Source organism: Herpailurus yagouaroundi, unplaced genomic scaffold (assembly GCF_014898765.1).
Source record: "Herpailurus yagouaroundi ecotype Mexico unplaced genomic scaffold, PumYag 530, whole genome shotgun sequence".
Classification (NCBI taxonomy): Eukaryota; Metazoa; Chordata; class Mammalia; order Carnivora; family Felidae; genus Herpailurus; species Herpailurus yagouaroundi.
In genome coordinates this window covers 7,588,221-7,609,965 of record NW_024412747.1, presented here as the reverse complement: position 1 = coordinate 7,609,965, position 21,745 = coordinate 7,588,221, and the positions used below count along the sequence as shown (strand labels likewise).

The following is a 21,745-nucleotide window of genomic DNA, read 5'->3' as shown; positions in this document are numbered from 1 at the left end:
CCAGGCACCCCGCCCCATTTTTTTTTTAATGTTTATTTATTTTTGAGAGAGAGACCGAGAGAATGAGCATGAGTGGGGGAGGGACAGAGAGAGAGGGAGACACAGAATCCGAAGCAGGCTCCAGGCTCTGAGCTGTCAGCACAGAGCCCAACGCGGGGCTCGAGCTCACAAACTGCGAGATCATGACCTGAGCTGAAGTCAGACACCCAACCGACTGAGCCACCCAGGTGCCCCTAGACGCTGGGTTTTAAACCTCTTCTTCCTCATATAAAGCTCCACCTACAGCAGGACGGTCAAGATCAGTCATGGCCTTTAATCTTCACTGATGATGGGACTGTAGTGGAAGTGAGGACAGAGGTGGAACCTCCCACCATCCTGCTTTGACGGTGCCTCTGAGAGAGGTGAGGGTTCCCACGAGGCCTCACCTACCACAGCCCCCCTTATCCGTGGGGATGCGTTCCAAGACACCCAGTGGATGCCTGAGACCGTGGGTATCACTGAGCCCCACATATATTGTGTTTTTTCCTCTACATACATACCTATGATAAAGTTTAAGTTATAAATTAACAACAATAACTAATAATGAACAACAATAACTAATAATAAAATGGAACAATTATACCATGTATTGTGATAAAAGTTATGTGTACGTGGTCTTTCTCTCAGAATATCTTCTTGTACGACACTCACCCCTTCTTGTGATGACGTGACATGAAAACATGCCTCCGTGATGGGATGAAGTGAGGCGGGTGATGGAAGTGTTGTGACGTAGCGGTTAGTGTACTATTGACCTTCTGACGAGACCTCAGAAGGAGCGTCGCCTGCTTCCAGACTGGTTGACCACCGGTGACTAGAACTGTGGAAGGTGGACCACAAACAAGGCAGGGACTACTGTATTCCTTAGGAAGAAGACAAGAAGGTGATTAGCACCCAGGGAGCAAATATCGAGCGCCCACTATGTGCCATCCACAGAAGATCATTGCGCCTGTGCAGCTTTCTTTCTAGTGGGAGAAGGCAGAAACAATAAACATAATAACTAAGTAGACCGCACAGTGGGTTAGGAGGTACTAAATGCTGTTGTTGAGGAGGAACAGGAGAGGATGTGAATTTGCAATCTGACATGGAGTAGTCAGGCTGGGCTCACTGAGGGGGTAAGATGGAAGGGGGCAGCGGGAGCGTCCAGACAGAGGGGCCTGCACCCCACCCCCGCCAGGGCGGACTGGAGGAGCTGTCAGGCCTCTGTGGCGGGGCAGAGCCAGCGAAGTGGACCTTGTGGGAGAGGCGGTCAGAGATTTGATGGCAGGCGGCTGCGTTGGTCCTCGGCTTTCCCTGGGTGTACGGGAGCAGGATCTGAGCTGATCAGTGGTGAGGGCGGAGGGGGGACCAGTTCACAGGCCTTTGCGGCATTTCAGAGGCGGTGTCCACAGGCCAGAGTGGCAGCGGCACAGGTGGCTCTTCCTTAGAACTGTTCCTCACCCTGAGTCATCGAACCCAGATTACTGGGCTGAGGGTCTCCCGCACACGCCTCCTCCTGGCCCTTGACCAGTCTTGGCTTGTACTGTTTAGATTAGTTACCACGGTTGACTCCCATTCCCTTTCCCTTTCTAGTTATTGCTGAAAAGCAATCTGTCTGTCCCCAAACTAATTTTTTATTACTGATAATTTTGACACCAGCAGTAGCATTCCCGTGATATTGCAGGAGTGTTTCAGGGAGCCCCTTTTCATCCCTAACCTGAAGCTCAGGCATTTATTTGTGAGCTCCTGTACTAACCCAGTGGTCTCCTAATCATTTTTTTTTTTTTTTAAATCAAAGGCATTCTTATGTGAAATTTTCTTATGGCTGCCCCTCAAACCCGTAGTTCCCACGCTACCAATGAGAACATTCACATCCTGCATATGTCTGTTGCTGTAACCTCTCTCGGTCTGCCACTTGGGTGGGTTGAAAATGAAACCGTCTTGGGGAGCCTGGGTGGCTCAGTCGGTTAAGCGTCTGACTTTGGCTCTGGTTATGATATTGCAGTTCCTGGGTTTGAGCCCCACGTCGGGCTCTGTGCGGACAGTTGGGAGCCTGGAGCCTGCTTCGGATTCTGTGTCTCCCTCTCTCTCTGCCCCTTCCCCACTCTCTCTTTCTCTCTCTTGTTGTCTCTTTCAAAAATAAATAAATACTGGAGCACCCTGGGTGGTTCAGTCGGTTGAGCATCCGACTTCAGCTCCAGTCATGATCTCGCGGTTCCTGGGTTCGAGCCCCACATCGGGCTCTGTGCTGGCAGCTCAGAGCCTGGAGCCTGCTTCACATTCTGTGTCTCCCTCTCTCTCTCTCCTCCTCCCCCACTCACACTCTGTCTCTCAAAAATAAATAATATTAAAATAAATAAATAAACATTAAAAAATTAAAAAAATAAACATTAAAATTTTTTTTAAACTTATTAAAAAAAAGAGCATGAAACCATTTGTTAATCTGAAGCAAACAAAAGAGCTATCATGTTGTCTGCTGTCTGCCTGCTGCTACATAAGGAAGTGACTTTTTTTCATGTTGGACCCAGTATGTATGATCTTAATAATACATATGATTAATTGTGTGATTTTCAGATGAAAATTGAAAATCCTGCCTGTGTTAGGTTGCTTGGGCGACTTTAACAAGGTATGACACACACTGGGCAGGTTAAATAACCGAAATCCACTGTCTCACTATTCTGGAAGCTAGAAGTCTAAGATCAAGGTGTCGGCAGTCTTCGTTTCTTGTGAGGCCTCTCTCCTTGACTTTTTGATGGCTGTCTTCTCCCTGTGTCTTCACATGGTCACCTCTCTGTGTGTGTCTGTCTGTATCTGAATTCTCCCTTTCACAAGGATACCAGGCATGCTGGATTAGGGCCCACCCTAATGACCTTGCTTTAACTTGATCGCCTCTGTAAAGACCATGTCTCTAAATAAAGTCCGTGATGAGGACACCAACTAATGAATTGGGGTGCGGGGAACACAGTCCACTCAAAACTGACCTCCTTGCCCTCGATTTCCCTTTGCCACCACTAGCTCCGGACCCATCTGCCCCTGATGTGCTTTCTCTGCAGCACATTCTTGCCAGCAGTCTTGATTTTTCTGAGGCTTCATGTGTTGAAGGTGAATTTTGGTCATTTGATTTAAACACCAGTTTGTGAGTGAAGAATAATGTGCATTCACAAATTATGATATTGATTGTATTGTCAATTTAACGTAATTCTGAAATAGGATTCTAGGGGCTCAGTGCATTAAGCACCCGGCTTCGGTTCAGGTCATGATCTCGTAGTTTGTGGGTTCGAGCCCCGCGTCGGGCTCTGTGCTGACAGTTCAGAGCCTGGAACCTGCTTCAGATTCTGTGTCTCCCTCTCTCTCTGCACCTTCCTCACTCGTGCTCTGTCTCAAAAATAAATAATAAACATTAAAAAAATAAAAAAATAATAAAGTAGGATTCTAAACGCCAGTCTGGACAATGAGAGTATGTTTGAATAAGTACAACGGCTTCCAGGAGAGGTGGTACAGGTTAAGTTAGCTAGCGGTCGGGAGAATAGACAGCGGAACTGCTTGGGTCATCATTGACCCATTTACCAGCTGGTTAACCCTGGGAAAGGTACTTACATCTCTCTTTGAGTTTTCTTGTCTGAAAATGTAGATGTTATAGTACCTACTTCACGGAGTTGTGAGAATTTAAAATGCTAATGTGTGTGAGGAATATGGAGAAGTGCCTGGTACGTAGTAAGCGCTCAATAAATGTTTGACGCTCTTATTCCTAGCATGGCTGCTTTGAACAAAAGATACATTTGAGTAAATGAGGTCTCGTGTGTTTGTTAAAACGTTGTTTGTGGAGACGGTATATGTGCTTCTAGGATACAGTGTAATTGGATCTGAGAAGACAGTTCTTAATGTCATTAACAGTATACGAGCTTGAAACAAACATGGGGATGAGTTTTAATCATTGAGGTACATGTAACTCTTGTTTGCCAACATTTAACTTCTCTAATTTAGTGGTTTTCAATTTGAATTCCTGCTCCTGGAATCCTGGCTCAGGGGCCACAGGGTGATGGTAGAACACTAAGTGTGTGGGGTCATTGTGACATTGTTTGTACCCCAGGCCAGACACCCACCCTCAATCAGAACGGATCTCCTGTTGCGTATTTTATATATTATGGTTCTATGTAACATTTGTTGGAAAGAGTTCTGCTACTAAAAATAGCTTGAAAACCACTAGCCTGGTGTGTAGATTATTCATTCTTCTGTCCCCCCCATTGCTTTCATTTCATTGCGTTCATCCCCAGGGATGCAACCAATGTTAATATTAGCCTGAGCAAAACATAATTAGGGAGGTAAATCTACTGCAAAAAGCAATACAGCATAAATTAAATAAATTAAATATAAATCAAATCAAATATGAAACAATGCATTCAATTATCCGCATCACTGCCTCCCTGCTCTAACATGGATATTTGAGAGGAGACTCATCTTCTTTCTGGGATAGGACCAGAGCTGAGCCAAGACCAACGAACTGTGTCAACCCCTGGAAGGCTAGTGCTTGACCTATTGAGCAGTAGCTAAAGGCACTGCCTCTTGGTTAGCTACATTTTCAGGGTCAGCAGGTGGACCCGATACCTATCTGTCTTCATTGTTAATGCATGAACTGGTCTGTGTGTGTGGCTGGGAACACCTCCTTATAAAATACTATTAAATGCTCACACAGCATCAATCTCGTGGTGAACCGTTTGCTGAAAAGTTATTAGTTGAATGGGCTCCCATGAGCCTGGAGAGGGAAAGTGCATCTCCGCCCTCGGCAGGTTGGAAGTTCAGACAGCAGACATTAGCAGCAGGAAGCTGGTGCTGCCTCTGGAATCAGGCAGAATCGTTCCAGGCACATCTTTGGCACCCTCTGCCCTTCTCTCCCCAGCATCTCAAGGGGCATCTTCTCCCTGCCCTCTGTGTTAGCATGCCACCCAAACTTACCTCCCTTCAGAAGAGCCAGTCCGCATCCAACCGGCCAGAATTCTCCAGGGAGGATTCCACATGCGCCTTCCCACCGTTCCCACACCGATTTTTGTCACATCGTGACTCCTGGATTCAGAAAACTCTGCTGCCTGGTGCCCTGCTGTTTGTCAGCTCTCCTCCGACCCCGGCTGGCCTGGGCTCCTCTCCTCTGCTGGACGGAGGTCTAAAGTGGGGACGACTTGTTTAGAATGGGCCTGCCCCAGTTCTAGGGCATTTGCAGTGGGCACTAACTTGCTTGTACTGAGAAGTCACAGATGGTGGAGGTGACAACTTTCAAAACCAGTCCTTACAGCCGAAGAACAGCAGCAGGCAGGCAGACTGGCAACCTGCCTGTCATCGTTTGCAACCCCTGCTGCAGCAGCTGTTTCGAACGCCACCCCCTGCCCCCCACACACCCCAGGAAACCTGACCTTCTCACTTTCGCAGCTCACCATTTTGCTCTTCTAGTACCTGTAACTTTCTTTTCTTTAATTTTTTTCTTTTTCTTTTTTGGCTACTGTTGAGAAGCAGTGAGCTGTTGAGGGCAGGAACCATGTCTTTATGCTCCAAGTTCCTAACTTACTAGGAGCCCAGTAGATATTGAAAGAATTAATGAGTATGTGAATGAATGAATGAATGATGAGCAAAAAGCTCCAGAGCTTACGCTTTTCAGCATCAACCTAATGAAAGGTTCCAGGCCTTCCTTTCCTTCCTGACTTCCATGCTCTGTGCCCACCCTTCGGCTTCACAGCTGGGTTTCTGCTGAAGGTGCCTGCCTGGTCTGTCCCGTTCAGTGTTCCCTCCAAACCCCCTCTCACAGTGCTGCCCAATTAATTTTCCTGAAAAGCCCCATTTCTTTCTTATTGCTCTCCTGCTCAAAACTGGAGTAATTTCCCACTGCCTGTGGAATAAAGCTCAGAACTCCTTCGCCCGGCCTTCAGTATTGACTAGAGCCAGTCCCTGATATTCCTTTAAGGATTGTTTTGACTGTAAATATTCTAAACACATTGGAAAACGTAACATACACTCATTTACCCACCACTGAGACTAAACAAACATGAGCGTTTCCCCCACTTATTTTCCTAAACGAGTAAGCACACATTTCAGATGCAGACAGACTTCTCCCCTTCTGCCCTTGCCCCTCCTCCCTCCCTTTAGAAACAGTCTTTCCTCTTCTCATCCATCACAGTTCACCTCTGTGAACCGTATGGTCCAGCGGGCCTCATCTTTTCCCTGGAGCTTTATCCTTCCCTTTTCCCCCTGAGGCCCAGTTCACTTTCTGCCTCTTCCAGGAAGCTTTCCACCTAATCACTTGTTTTCCTAAATCGCTACCTAACTTACTGTCTGCACTGTGCCCTTGGAGACGGTATCTGCCTGTGACAATCTTTATGTAACAGTTTGATCCTACTGGATTTCTTTCTTTCTTTCTTTCTTTCTTTCTTTCTTTCTTTCTTTCTTTCTTTCTTTCTTTCTTCCTTTCTTTCTTTCTCCCTTTCTTTCTTAATTTCTTTCTTTTTTTCTTAGTTTATTTTTGAGAGAGAGAGAGAGACAGAGTGTGAGCAGGGGAGGGGCAAAGAGAGAGGGAGACACAGAATCTGAAACAGGCTCCAGACTCTGAGCTGTCAGCACAGAGCCGGATATGGGGTTTGAATTCAGAATGGCAAGATCATGATCTGACCTGAAGTCGGATGCTTAACCGACTGAGCCACCCAGGCGCCCCCTAACACTGGATTTCTATTTTCAGTAGTAATTTTTCATCTTGTTTTATATTGGAGTTGATTGTCTGGGTGTACTTCCTCTCTTTTGGTAACAACATTGGAAATAAGGTCTGATACTTAGTTTCATTCATTCCTTCATTTATTCATTCTGCAGGTCTCAAATGAATGCCTGCTTATACGCTGCAGGAATTGTTTTAAGCACTGAGGATACGGGTGTGAACCCAACTGACAGTTGCTGCGGTGGTGGAATTTATATTCCCGTGGGGGTAGAGAGAAATTACCTGAATAACAGAAGTGTCAAGGTGGATAGTGCTTAGGAGAAAAAAGAAGAAGGGATAAGTCTAAAGAGAGTGAGGATAATCTATGTCAGATGTCCTTTAAATACACGTATCTCCTATATGTTCCACCTCACTGCTAAACACAGTGCTCTGTGCATAGTTGTTGGAGTGCACAGTGTAGCTGAATAGATCATATTTGATTACTGCCTATGAAATGCTACCCTGTGTAGACCATCCTGTGTAAATTTTCATTCTTTCCTGCTAAGAGGAGCACATCTGGGTTGTTCCTTCACCCTATCTATGCAGTATGGAGATGTGCACTACAGAAATAACAGATTTTAGTACTAGCCAAAGTAGAGCGTAATTAGAGAGGAGAAATCTGCTTCCTAGCAACATGTTAATTCCACAGTCAAATGGAACCAATCTGGCATCATGTTTCCCACTGTTGTTGAGCCTTTGGGCTGATGGAAGTTTCACTGTTTCACCGTGTTCCTATATTTGGTGGTATTGAACTATGATCCCAAGAAGACCAATGTCTTCTTTCTAATTCTTCCAGCCTCCGGGAACGGATAAAAACCCTCAACTTGTCACTGAAGGAACTCACCGCTAAGGTAAGCACCTTTCTATGCCCACTTTCTAAAGAAGTCTCTAAAGTTATCTTTTTAACTTACGTGATATCTAGCTCACATGAAATTCTGTGTCTAGCTGATGGCTCCACAAGAAGTGTAGACTTTACAAAGCCATCCTCCAGGCCAGGTGATGAGGCCAAACAGCCGGGAGCTAGGGCTGCTCTGTGGTGGGGGTCCTGGCTTGTGGTCCCCCAGCGACTGATTGGTTTGGCCTTTGCTTCACCAGGAACTGTCAGTGTTAGGGGACAGAAATGAGTGCTTCTGGGTACTCTCAAATGCTTTTGCATGAAGAGGCTTTGGGGATGGGAGTAATCCAAGAAATCAATTGCTTTTCTTCCAGGAGGACAGGGTTCAGGGATCCGCACAAACAAGTTTGGAAAAGGCGTAGTAGGTGTTTGTGTTCTAAACTTTTTAAGTTGACTTCAGAGTCATTTTGCCCATTTTCACTGCCACGTATACTTCATATCAGGCCCTCGGCACACAGTCAATTAAATAGTCAATGTCGTGGTTAGTTAGGGTAACCACAGTTTACAAAACAGAATCCTTCCCTGCAGAGATAGTTATATGTGACCGAGAAGGATCAATTACTCTGTGAACTACTACATGTGTGGCACAGAACCGGGTAGGAATTGTTAATTATTTGTGTTAAGTCTGGGAGCCAGGGGTGGTTATGAGATGAGCAGGATGTAAAAAGAATGGGTTTCAGAGCAAAGAGCAAAGCAGATGAGAAGCCACCGTCCTGAAAGAAATGTTTTTTTTTTCATCTTCAGTGCCCAGGGGAGGTCAGGAAGACCTGCCAAGGGGCTCACAGATCACCACAGCTGAGCTGAGACTGGGGCTGTGTTGTCGGCAGAAGTGTCCACGATTATTCTGGCTCTCTTTTTTTCAGTTTTTGTGTCTGTTTCCAGAAACCAACCAACCAACCAACCAACCAAAAATACAACCAAAAAAAATCCAAAACTAAAACCAAACCAAAAACCATGAAATGGTTTTGCCACAAAATCACACAGCAGTGGTTTGATGGGTGGTTGTGTCCTGCCAGAGGGTTTGCCTGGAGAAGAGCAAGATGAGATTTGAGGCACTGCTTTATTGGGAGCCACGCCAGGGGGTGAATCCCCCTGGTAGGACTCTGGTAAAGGGCTTTTATCATGTGTTCTCATACTGTATGTGCTGAGAGACCTTCTTTCCTGCTCAAGGGAGACTGGCTCGGTTTCCCCACGTTGTCATGTGAAGCAGCAGGGAAAGTGCTAGAGGGCCTACCTTGTATGTTGCGGTGATGTTGCCGACTAGTGTTCATGTTCTCTGGATGTTTGCCAGGTGACCTCCAGGGGGAGCCACTGGGGAGGTGAGGAGAGGCCCCAGCTTCCTGCACGGGGCAGGGGGTAGGAGGATTCCTTTTCCTGGATTTTCTGATGTAAATATGTGCCATTTATCAGGTGCATCCTAATTTCTTTTAATTAATTAATTAATTAAGAGAGAGTGAGAGAGCAAGCACTAGTGGGGGGAAGGGGCAGAGGGGCAGAGAGAGAGAAAGAAAGAGAGAGAGAGGATCTTCAGCAGGCTCCACACTCAGTGCGGAGCTCAGTTCAGGACTCGATCCCATGATGCTGGGATCTTGACCTGAGCTGAAATCAAGAGTTAGACGCTCAACCGACTGAGCCACCTAGGCGCCCCAGGTGCATCCTAATTTTTGCTCAGAATTAAAAGGTGGAATCACTCTAGTGTTTGGGTTTATTGAGTATTGGAACATGCTGTGTGTAATCTGAACGAGTCCCTGCCCCAGCAGTGAGCATGCAGGTGTGCCAATGACAAAATACACATGGTGTTTATGTATGAGTGTGTTTTACGGGACATTTTATACTGTGCACACACATATTGACATATGCACATGATAGTGGGATTTGTTGATAATCTCCAGCTACTGTGAAAGCTCTTGGATTTGCCCAAATGCTGAAAGTGATTGGCTTTGTTTGCATACTTGCTCTCACGCACTTACAAAAAACCTTATAATTCCCTTGCTTTTCCATAAGATTAAGGAATTCATATCTAAGATTTTAAAGTGTAAATCTGAAAGCTCTATTTGGTAATGAGTTCCTCAGGGTCCAATTTTATCTGGAAATTAAAAGGAGATGCAGATTTTCCGGGGCGTGTATGTGTGTATAGGTGGGTATGTACGTGCACACAGCCATGATTGTGTGTGTGTGGGGGGCATAGATGAGTCCACACGGAATTGAAACAAAACTGCTCAGTCACACAAAAAAACAACTTTGCACTCTGGACTCGACTGACTCACGACCTTGAGGTAAAAATTGCAGCTTGGCCCAGTTTTCTTCCTTCAGTATGTTAGACGCATAGACCTGATATTGTTTTGATTCCTCCCCCAAAGAGAGACGGGGCCTTCCTTCATTCATTACATTCCTTTGACTCTAACGGTTACCCACACCAGGTAATTAAAGGATAAATGAGATGGAAGAAATAGTTGGAAATAAATGGAATAGCTGGAGATTGGTAGATATTCGATTACATCCAGCAGTGCCTGAAAGAAGGTACATTGCAATTTAATAAGATTTAGAGAAGCTGTTTCATATTAATAGTGACAGCTTGAAGGATAGGTTTGCTCAACAAAGGAGAAACTGGCCCAATTATGATTAACAGAAACTGTTACCAAAATCAGAAAGACTGGACGGACTTTGGATGAGACATAAGAATTACGGCACGTGTTACGGACTTAGCAGCAGTGTTCTCGGACCTCCGATGACATTCTTAGATGGATGGTAAGGGATGAGCCATCGTCGGGCACTGGGCCAACCTGAGACCGGGTGCTGGGAGGAGGAATCCAGAGCATCTTCTTTTTAACAACCAGTTCTGACTTCCTGACAAATGTCAGGACCACCGTGAGGGTCTAGGAATTAATCACTTGGGACATGGGGACGCTCATCCCCGCTGATTCCAGCTTTGGTGTGGAGGCCACCATGCTGTCGCCTTCATCAGAGAATGAGTTTTATAAAGAGATCTGGGAAATTACAGCTGCTTATGGAAAAGAACATATTTAAGGCCATGAAAGAAATAGTATAATGTTTTAGGCAGGATGGGTGAGGTCTGCTTTGATTCCAAAAATAATTTCAATTTAAGTCTAAGATAAGCACAACAATTAAAGTCGATGGTATCTAGCAAGATCTAGATTCTTCTGGGGAAATTAAATTTTGTATTTTCTCTGGGCTCTGTGAACCCAAGTGGGTTAATTTTAGTCTTTGAATGGAATCAGATTTTTAGCAAGAAGAGGGGGACGTTTCTAGGTAACATCCTTTGTGGAACACCCAAAATGTCTCTGTACACATGTTCATTGTTATTCAACTGAGCTGTGTGCTTTTGTTGAACTGGATGTTTTTCTAGGTAGCTCACTTATCTGAGTATAGATATCAATTGAATATGGAGTTTTTGCTTTTTGTTTTTTTAATGTTTATTTATTTTGAGAGAGAGAGAGAGACAAGAGTGTGAGCAGGGGAGGGGCAGAGAGAGAGGGAGACACAGAATCTGAAAAAGTCTCCAGGCTCTGAGCTATCAGCACAGAACCTGACATGGGGCTCGAACTCATGAACCATGAGATCGCGACCTGAGCCGAAGTCAGATGCTTAACCGACTCAGCTACCCCGGCGTCCTGGGGTTTCGCTTTAAATAAAAGAAAAGAAATGTGATGTTTCAGTTTCAGAGAAAGTAAAAGATAACCTAAGACATTTGGAAAAGGAATGTGAGATTTAACATTTTTGCTATTTTTGAAAGAGCAAAGAAAGAACATAGGAAGTGTTTGGGGCATCCTGGAAAAATACATAATAAAACTTATAGAGCTCATTGAGGTCTCCTTGTCTATTTTTCAAATATGACTTGCCAGCAACTATCTGCCCTTAAAGTTTCATTAGACAACATCTACTAGTAATTAGCCTGCTGCTCTGCCCTTGATCTCAATTGCTGTGCACCTTTACTTACTGTTTACTGTGTACCAGACACAGAGCAAAGTCCCTGCTCACAGAGAGCTTGCATCCTAGGGGACAGAGATTCTAGAAAAACTGAGGAACAGAAACAAATAGTGTCAGCTGGAGAAGTCACTATGGAAAACCATCATGCAGGGTGAAGACGGGAGGGTTGAGGGGGTTGCCATCGTACATGGCTCATCAGCCGGGCCTTTCTTCCCAGGCAGTGTGTGAGCAGAGGCCGGAAGGGTGTGAGTGGGCCAAGTCACTTGGGTCAAGAGTATTTCAGGCGGGAGTAACCCTGAGGAGGGAGTGGGCAGAGTGGTGAGGTTATTGTGGTTTGTGGTTGCGCTTTGGTGTGTTAACTCTTGTCATTTTTGCGTTTAGATGTGGTGAAGGTATGGGACCTAATGCTTGAAGTGTGCCCCCGATGCCCACTTCATTTAGTCCTCCCCTCTCCCTTCCTTCCGTCTTCCCTCCTCCCTTCTTTCCTCTTTTACTTCTGTCTATGTTGCTTGCTTTTAAAGAACTCTCCTTCAGTCACTCTTTACCACCCCTCTTAATTACTTGCAGACGCAGAAGCCTCTGGCCGGCTGCTCCATTGCTTTCTGAGTTTTACCTGAGTAAACGATGGTTCATGGCCATTTCTCTCCTTCTAGGTGTGTATGAGCGAGAGAATCTGCAGCACTCTCAGGAAGAGAGTAAATGATATTGAAATCCAACTGCCGGCGCTGCTTGAAGCCAAAATGCTAGCCGTATCAGGTAACTGAACACGGTGCAGACACTGAAGCAGCTGAACGGAGTAGTGACGGCTGCCACCACACCCGGGCTCTGTCCTCGAGTAACCTCCTACCCATAACCCGTATCAGACTTGGACATTTGAGAGCTTTTGTGGGAAGTTTCACTAAAACTCATGGAGTAAATGGGCACCACGGCCATCTTGTAAAGGGATGGATAAGACTCTTAAAACTGCCTATACACAGGGGCACCGGGGTGGCTCAGTGGGTTAAGCATCCGACCTTGATTTCGGCTCAGGTCATGATCTCACGGGTTCATGAGTTTGAGCCCCACACGGGGCTCTGTGCTGACAGTGTGGACAGAACCTGCTTGGGATTCTCTCTCTCCCCCTTCTCTCTGCCCCTCCCCCACTCATGCTGTCTCTTTTTCTCTCAAAATAAATAAACTTAAGACAATAAAACTACATAGGCACATATAATAAAAGATAAGTTATCAGTGTAGGTACCATGTTTTGGACTTCCCAGTTTCTGTTTCTTTATGAGTTGAGAGACTAAAGTTAATCCTCATGCCATATAATTCTAGCAGATGTTTGTACAGCATTATGTAGCTGCAGAGGCTCCATGAAGCTTGTTGGATGTGGTCAGCCCCTTCCTATAGGAAGAGAAAACGATGACATGAGACAAGGTGATGTACTCATTCAACATACTAGTCAGAGATACTAGATTTCTGGAGGATTCTCGGTGGATCATAATCCCTCCTTAGTCTGGTGGTTATTAGGAATATATTTTCCCATTAATTAGTAGGTCGAAAACACAAGTCTCTGAAAATAGTATCTTACCCTGTCATTTGAAGAATGCTTTTAAACGTTCCTCTATATATTTTTTAAGTTTATTTATTTATTTTGACAGAGACAGAGATAGCATGAGTGGGGGAGGGACAGAGAGAGAGGGAGACAGGGAACCCCACTCAGGCTCCGTGCTGTCAGCTCAGAGCCCGGCTTGGGGCTCACACTCATGAAACCGTGAGATCATGACCTGAGCTGAAACCAAGAGTCAGACCCTTAACTGACTGAACCACCCAGGCACCCCTCCTGTGTGCTGTTATTTTATTCTATGTTCACAACAGCTGTGTGAGGTAGGTGGGAGAGATACTGAGGTCCCAGTGAACAGATCAGGAGGTTGAGGGTATATCTGTTGGTTAAGTTCACTCAGTCAGCTCAGTGGTGGCAGAGCAGGGACTCAAGTCCAGGTGTGACAAATGGAGGTTTTTTTTTTTTTTATTAATTTTTTTATGTTTACTTACTTTTGAGAGAGAGAGACGGAGACAGAGCATGAGCAGGGGAGGGGTAGAGAGAGAGGGAGACAGAATCTGAAGCAGGCTCCAGGCTCCGAGCTGTCAGCGCAGAGCCTGACGTGGGGCTTGAACTCATGAACCGCAAGATCATGACCTGAGCCGAAGTCAGATGCTTAACCGACAGAGCTACCCAGGTGCCCCGACAAATGGAGTTTTAATCTAGTTACGTAATGACATCCTTCAAGTATTCTCTGAGTTTTATAGGTTGAGTGAGCCTCCAGCTCAGCAGATTCAGAAGAATCATAAAAATTTAACGAAAAGGTATAATAATTACATGTATGGGTTTTAAATGGCATTTTAAGAAGGAATACAATAATTGGCATCTTCTGGTATTCAGATCATTAAACAACTAATGTTGGCAGTTAACGAGCAATTTGGTTCCTGATGCAGTCAGGCGTATTATTTACAACCAGCGCAACATCGAAATGTGAATGTGGGGCTTGGCTCTTAACAGCTTCACATGCCATTTACTTGGAATTATGGCCCCATTTGCTAAGAGAAAAAAAAGAAGATTGAACACAATCTTGCTTCTGAGTTAGTGTTTTTGCCTTTCTTAATCCATATATCTTCCTGAGGAATACAGGTGGATGTGTCTCTATTAAGCCCAAGGGAGGAGATGTATCATTCAGGCGGCAGAGATATCCCTCTTTCAAATGTGAGTAATCTCTTTTTAGAATCCCGAGGAAAATTCTTGAGATGGTGTATTGCATATGGGGCCTGGGTTTTGTGCTTAGTTCATTGATCAGCTGAGAAAATCGGTGAGGCCTGATCGGAGACTTAGCTGGGATGGGAGCTTACCTTCTTACCTCTCTGTTTCCGGATGACACTGCAGGCCCTTGGCGAACAGGCTTTCCAGCCAATGGGGTCTCCTCACCGGCCGTGCCAGGGCCAGGGTGGTCATCATTCTTTTGCATCTTCTGCACACAATGTGGTTTCTGTTTCCTTTCGAGCTATACTCCACAGCGGGGGTGGGGATGGGGGAACCTGAGCAGGGAAAAGGCACTTCCCTCAGGATCCTGACAGGACACTTCCAGTCCATTCAGAATGGCAAATCCTCACTCCTTTAGACAAAAGCCATGACGTACCTCTCCAAGAGAAGCCTTCCTCCATTTTGGGCCATCTGTGAGAACGCTGAGGGGCAAAGCCCTTGGGATTCTTGGACGCACTCTTGAATGAAGAGGGTCTTGGGAGTGTGTTTAAGATTACCAGGGGGTCTTGTGTCTGTCTGAAAGTTTCTATGATTCACCATGTTAGATCTCCCACCCTTGATTTGATCTATAGACTGAGACCTTCTCTTCCTTCGAGAATCATTTGCTGTCTCCAGAGACTAGGAATAAGAAAGTAGTTTTATTTTCAGATTCAGCAAATCCTAGCACCTTCATATTGAACGATGTATTCTTTAACTCGCTTCTCTTTTCTTGCACTGTATCCTAGGCAGTGACGGGAAGCCAGTGGGCACGTCTGCATTCTGCCTGGAGTCTCCTTGGCCATATGACTAAATTTATTAGAAAGTTTTTCTTTATATTTATTTATTTATTAATTTTAATTTTTTTAAACGTTTATTCATTTTTGAGAGACAGAGAAAGACAGAGCATGAGCGGGGAAGGGGCAGAGAGAGGGAGACACAGAATCCAAAGCAGGCTCCAGACCCCGAGCTGTCAGCACAGAGCCTGACGCAGGGCTCAATCCCACGAACTGTGAGATCATGACCTGAGCCAAAGTCGGATGCTTAACCGACTGAGCCACCCAGGCGCCCCATTATTTATTTATTTTTATTTAGACAGAGTGTGTGCGTGCAAGAGGGGGGGCGAGGGGCAGGGATAAAAGGAGAGAGAGAATCCCAAGCAGGCTCTGTGCTGCCAATGCAAGCCTGCCTTGGGGCTTGATCTCACAAACCATGAGATCATGACCTGAGTCGAAATCAAGAGTCAGACGCCTAACCCACTGAGGCTCCCAGGCACCCCAGGAAGTTTTTCGATACTCCTTCAGTTGGTAATGTTACCAAACTTTCCATCACTACGTGGCAAGGATCCCCTTTCTTCCAGCTTCCAATTATATTTTTCTTGCTTCCCTTTTAGCCTGCACCGAGGCCTGTTGAGGCTTCTGCCTGCCACTTGGTGCAAGCATCAGGGCCTCAGATTTTAGGGTCTGTTCCAGCAGCGTTCAGATACCAAATTCTGTTCTCAATTATCGATTGTTGTGTAATAAATCAACCTCAGGATTTAGTGACTTAAAGCATCACTGACCTTTCATTTTGCCCACGAATCTGCAATTTGGGTAGGCCTTGGCAGGGACAGCTAGAGTGACTCAACTGGGGCTGGAGAATCCACTGTCAGACAAGGGAGCCAAAACAGATGAACATATGGGAAGGAGAAAAAAGAGAGGGAAACAAACCACAAGAGACTGTTAATGATAGAGAACAAACTGAGGATTGACAAAGGGAGGTAGGTGGGGGACGGGTACTAAGGAGGGCACTTGTGATGAGCATTGGGTGTTGTATGTAGTGATGAACCACTTGAAACCAGTGTTGAACTGTAAACTAACTGGAATTTGAAATTTTTTTTAAATGTTTATTTATTTTTGAAAGAGAGACAGAATGTAAGTGGGGAGAGGCAGAGAGAGAGAGAGAGAGAGAGAGAGAGAGAAAGAGAGAGAGAGAGGGAGAATATGAAGCAGGCTCCAGGCTTCGAGCTGTCAGCACAGAGCCCGATGTGGGGTTCGAATCCATGAGCTGTGAGGTCATGACCTGAGCCAAAGTCAGATGCTTAACTGACTGAGCCACCCAGGTGCCCCTTAACGAACTGGAATTTAAATAAAAATTTGAACTAAAAAAAGGGGTGGGGGGGGGGAGTAGCCCAGCCTGGACAAGGGCTTCTTAACCTCTTTGTGACCCTCACTGAAAACTCTGTCCTCTGCCCCACAGATTGATTGCTTTGGCCCCTTGCTAGGCTGCTGCTGCATGGGAGGCAAGGTGAGGGGGTGGCCCTCACCTTGTGTGGTGGGTACGGCTGATCTGGGCTCTGTGGTTAAGATGTCAACATCAGAAGTTCGGGCCTATCTCCTTTAACACCACGCTGGACCCCTGCCCGGCTGCTGGCTTCTAGGGATGAGCCCTGTGCCTTAACTCAGTCCAGTCCCACCCTCTGCATGCATGCCTCCCTTCTTGTAGCTGTGGCCTCCTCAATGCTCCTTCAATTCCCAGGACTTTTCAGGCCCAGACACAGAAGGTATTTAAGTAGTGTGGTACTCACGTGTAAGTCTCAGCAGCAAGCATCCTTCCTGCATGTTGGCCTCTGGGTCTGCACCACTGCTGGGACCCAGTCCTTGGATGGGTCCCCAGGTCCTCTAACTGGGCTCTGTCTCTATCTGTGCTCTGTAACCTGATTAGCACCCCAGTCTTCCTCTGGCACGGGGCCTGCCATGCTGTGACCATTTCCCCTCCGCTAGGATCAAAGCCTGGCTCTCTGATGCCCCCCTTCTGATACTGCTCTGATGTTGACATTTTGTGCGCGTTTCTGGCTCCAGCCTTTCTCTCCTTGCATCATCCACTGTTATTGATGGCGTCCATCTGTTGAGTCACTCTCCTCTGTTTTTCTTGGGCTTTGCCTGATGCCTGGCCCTTGGGAGACAGTCGGTGAGACTAATTATGTTAAGAAAAAATGGACCTCATTTGTTGATTGCTGATCCTCAGAATCTGTTATTTTCACACCTCCCTTGGGTCTTCCCTCAGTTTGTGGTATATTTTCTTTCCCACCTGCCTCCCGTTATTTGTTTCCAAGGAACAAATAGTTCAGATAATCATTTATTCTTAAGTAGCATGTCAAGATGTCTATGATACTCCAAGCCAATTTTTTTTAGACGATGGTTCTATCCAATTCAACTTTTCCTTTACAGAGTATAAAAATTAGCTGCACTAATGGTGTCTAAATGGAAGGCTATCTAGATATCAACTAGATTTTCCAGATAAGCGCAAAATATTTCGCTGTCTCTAAAAAAATTAGATCAGTGACTGGAGGGGATGATAGGCCCAGCAAAGATTTTTCAGAGATGGTATCTATCCAGTGTGGAAATAAACAAGACTCACCGAATGAGAAGTGAAAGCTGTTTCAGCGGTTACTACAGCAAGGGAGTCGGCCACCATCACCTGTGTTTTGGTAGAGACTCAAAGGCAGGCGGAGGAGTGGGAAATCTTTGTAGTGGGGAAAAGGGAAGGCTTCAGGTGTGCTCCGACTGGAGGCTGGGGATACTGGAGGCAGGCTACTTAGAGCATCCTGTGTGACTGGTTAGGGGGGCATGTTTGGCTCTCTCTGGCTGGAAGCAGGGACAAAAATTAGGGAAGCTGTCAGTTATTAATACAATCCTGCCATCTTGGACCAATTGTTACAGAAGTGACTTTTTTGTTTCCTGGATTGTTACTAGAAATAGCAACCTGGGGCGCCTGGGTGGCGCAGTCGGTTAAGCGTCCGACTTCAGCCAGGTCACGATCTCGCGGTCCGTGAGTTCGAGCCCCGCGTCAGGCTCTGGGCTGATGGCTCAGAGCCTGGAGCCTGTTTCCCATTCTGTGTCTCCCTCTCTCTCTGCCCCTCCCCCGTTCATGCTCTGTCTCTCTCCATCCCAAAAATAAATAAACGTTGAAAAAAAAAAATTAAAAAAAAAAAAAAAAAAAGAAATAGCAACCTGGCTTCCTACAAGCCTGCCTTATAGCAGCCTGGGTCCTGGACTGGTTGTTGTAGATATGGGGATTCGTTTCCTGGACAGGTTCTGCAGGCTGTGGGTCAGAGTGCTCTTTCTAGAAATGATCTGGCCATTATCTGTTTGTATATTCAGCCTCTCACCAGGTACTACGCTTTCTCAAGCTGTTAGAACCATGTGTACTTGAGCTTGGCGTTCCCCAAAAGATATGGCGTTGTGCCAGAAAAAAGATGCAGGACTCTATTACTTTTGGAGTTTGATGATTTTCAGCACTGGCTTTCTTTCTTTCTTTTTTTTCCAGTAAAGAAGGATAGCTGAAATTTGAGTACATAAACATGAATAATTTTAGGAGAATCGTTACAGATGGAAATGTCTGTGGGCCTATGCAAGTGCTGTGTGTGTGTGTGTGTGTGTGTGTGTGTGTGTGTGTGTGTGTGGCTTCCCCCTAAAGTCACGTGAGGCCTAGAGACTGGGTGACACAGCCTACAGGATTCATTCTCCAGCTGCCTTTGTACTCCCTCCCTTTATGGATGATTTGTGGCCACATTTTCACGTTTTGACCAAGTGACTTACTGAGCTGTATTAGCAACCAGTGTGACCTTGGAAGAACCCAGTTCAAATTCAGTAACCTCCTGTGGAATCTTAGAACTCCAAAACTTTGTGACCTTGGGAAGGTCACTCTCTGGGTCTTAGTTTCTTCAACTGGTAATCAGGGACAGTCATTATAAGGTCCCCATCCTGGCTTGGTGAGAAGGCTAAATGAGACTATTCCTATAACAAGATTCCTGTAATCTATAAAATCAGACTCTCAAAAAATGACCTAAAAAAAAAACCCAGAGATACTGTGAAGTAGAAGAGGGAGATATTTGTTTAGGATACAGCATAAAATTAGAAGGAACAGAGTGGGTAAAATCAGTTTTGGCTTTGGCATTAACCTGGGTTTTTTTTTTTTTTTAATTTTAAATATTTATTTATTTATGTGTGAGAGAGAGAGAGAGAGAGAGAAGAGGGGCAGAGAGAGAGGGAGACAGAGAATCCCAAGCAGGCTCTGGTCTGTCAGTGCAGAGCCCGATGAGGGGCTTGATCTCACGAAACTGTGAAATCATGACCTGAGCCAAAATCAAGAGTCAGACTCTTAACTGACTGAGCCACCCAGGTGCCCCTCCCCTGGAGGTTTTTAATTGTGGCATTTGTAGAAGAAAAGACTTTGACAGGTTCTCTAAAAAATCTCTGTGAAGGCCCAAGTACTGTTCTCTTGCTGAAGAGCAGCCTGGTGTATGTGTGGGATGATGGCAAAGGCAGGACGTTCATCTGCACAAATCCTCCTGTGGCATTTAGGAAAGGGCCCATTAGAGTCACAGAGATTGGGGTCACGGGGTCACTGATGGGACTCCCTTCAGGGATCAGCGTTTACTTTTCTGTATTTTCATCACAGAGCTCTTGGCCAGTTTCAGTAATGAAGGAGGGCTAAATCAAGCAGGATTTACCTCATGGGCTTGGATCTGAGACCAAAATGCTTATAAAATATTCACCGGGGGCAGTGTAGCATTTTCTCATGGCTTCGGTTGCGATATTAACTGTCTCTCTGGGAATTCACACTCTTTCTGCATATATAAAATTTACACGTCTGTCACTATGCATTTTCCCTCAGGACCAAGGAAGGGACCCAGGTTTTAATTAATGATCTCTTTCATGTTTTATTAAGGCGCTCGTTCTCTAGAGCTTTCTGTGAGTTGCAGGGGTATCTGAGGATGTATTTCCTATAAATCCAGCAAAGCTTCTAGGCAGGCACTTGCCCTGTGTAGTCTTTTCTGGTTTGTTTTTAGAGGTCTTTTCTCCCTGAACTGTTTGTAAGAGGAGATTGCACACTGGGGTATATTTTGCCTGGTGTCTCTGGGGACACAGGTGGTGCCCACTTCACTTTTCGTCACCTCCCTTGCTTGAAAGTATGCCCCAGAAGAAAGGTTGGGGCTCCCTGAGCCCAGCCATGGAAGGGACATTTGAAAGCATCACCCTGTGCTCGTGGCTGCCCTGTCTAGAGGCAGTCACACCTCTGGGCTGGTCTTCCCAAAACCACCCATGGAACATGGCATGTCCCTTGAGGTTCTTTTATTTTTTTGTTTTTTTTTAAAGGATACCTTTTTATTATAAGATAAATATACACATAAAATTTGCCCTTTTAACCATTTTTAAGTTACAGTTTAGTGGCATTAGGTACATTGACATCATTGTGCAAACATCACCACCATCCAGGGCCAGAACTTTTTTCATCTTCCCAAATGGGTACTCCGTACTTATCAAACTCGGGGTTCTTTGTGGAAGTCCACAGGGGCTCCATCCCACAGCGGCCCTGACTTGGTCACTGTTTGGGAAAGAAATCACGGGTCCAGGAAATGGTTTAGTTGTGTTGCTATTTCCAGCTCAAAGCTCATGGAAGTCCAGGCTGCACTCCTTATCCGGACTTTGTTTTTCCTGAACGGGTCAAACCCATCAGCTTGGCATCTTGGACCCTCTACCATTTGAATCCAGCTTTTTTGTGGGTCTGGTCTCCATCTTGGCCACATGCCTCATACCACCCTCTGAAGCCAAGCCCTTTCCTCTCTAACCACGTTTCCGTTTTTTTCTTTTGGAAACCTTAACATTCTTTCCTCATGAAACCTGCCTCTGTTTCACCTTCTGGAACAGCCTTTTTTCTCTGAGCTCTCCTAGTGCATATTTGTCCACTTCCTAGAATACGGCTTCTCTTCTTTATTTAATGGTACTTTCCGGAGAGCGGGTGGTGCCTTGTCTCTTGCATTTGCCCGCTATAGGGGCAGCCAATAAATAGCATCTCAAAAGATATTTATCCAGTCATGGAATTGGGCACTATGGATTACAGTGACAGAAATGTATGTGCTTGGTGTCCAGAATGCCTTTATTTATTTTTTTATGTTTATTTATTTATTTATTTATTTATTTTTTTAAATTTTTTTTTTCAACGTTTATTTATTTTTGCGACAGAGAGAGACAGAACATGAACGGGGGAGGGGCAGAGAGAGAGGGAGACACAGAATCGGAAACAGGCTCCAGGCTCTGAGCCATCAGCCCAGAGCCTGACGCGGGGCTCAAACTCACGGACCGCGAGATTGTGACCTGGCTGAAGTCGGACGCTTAACCGACTGCGCCACCCAGGTGCCCCTATGTTTATTTATTTTTGAGAGAGAGAGAGACAGAGACAGAGACAGAGACAGAGCATGAGTGGGTGAGGGGCAGAGAGAGACACACACAGAATCAGAAGCAGGCTCCAGGCTCTGAGCTGTCAGCACAGAACCTGACGTGGGTCTCGAACCCATGGACCGGAGATCATGACCTGAGCCAAAGTCGGATGCTCAACCAACTGA

General features: G+C 45.6%; 1 protein-coding gene across 2 annotated transcripts in view; it reads left to right on the top strand.

Moving 5' to 3' along the window:
• Window positions 1-21,745, top strand: part of DISC1 (DISC1 scaffold protein) — a 355,616-nt gene that overhangs the window by 129,232 nt on the left and 204,639 nt on the right. For both annotated transcript variants that reach the window (XM_040464923.1, XM_040464922.1), the window contains 2 exons: window positions 7,542-7,596; window positions 12,242-12,344. In XM_040464923.1, the coding sequence (XP_040320857.1) occupies window positions 7,542-7,596; window positions 12,242-12,344 (158 nt within the window). The remainder of the gene's footprint in view (window positions 1-7,541; window positions 7,597-12,241; window positions 12,345-21,745) is intronic.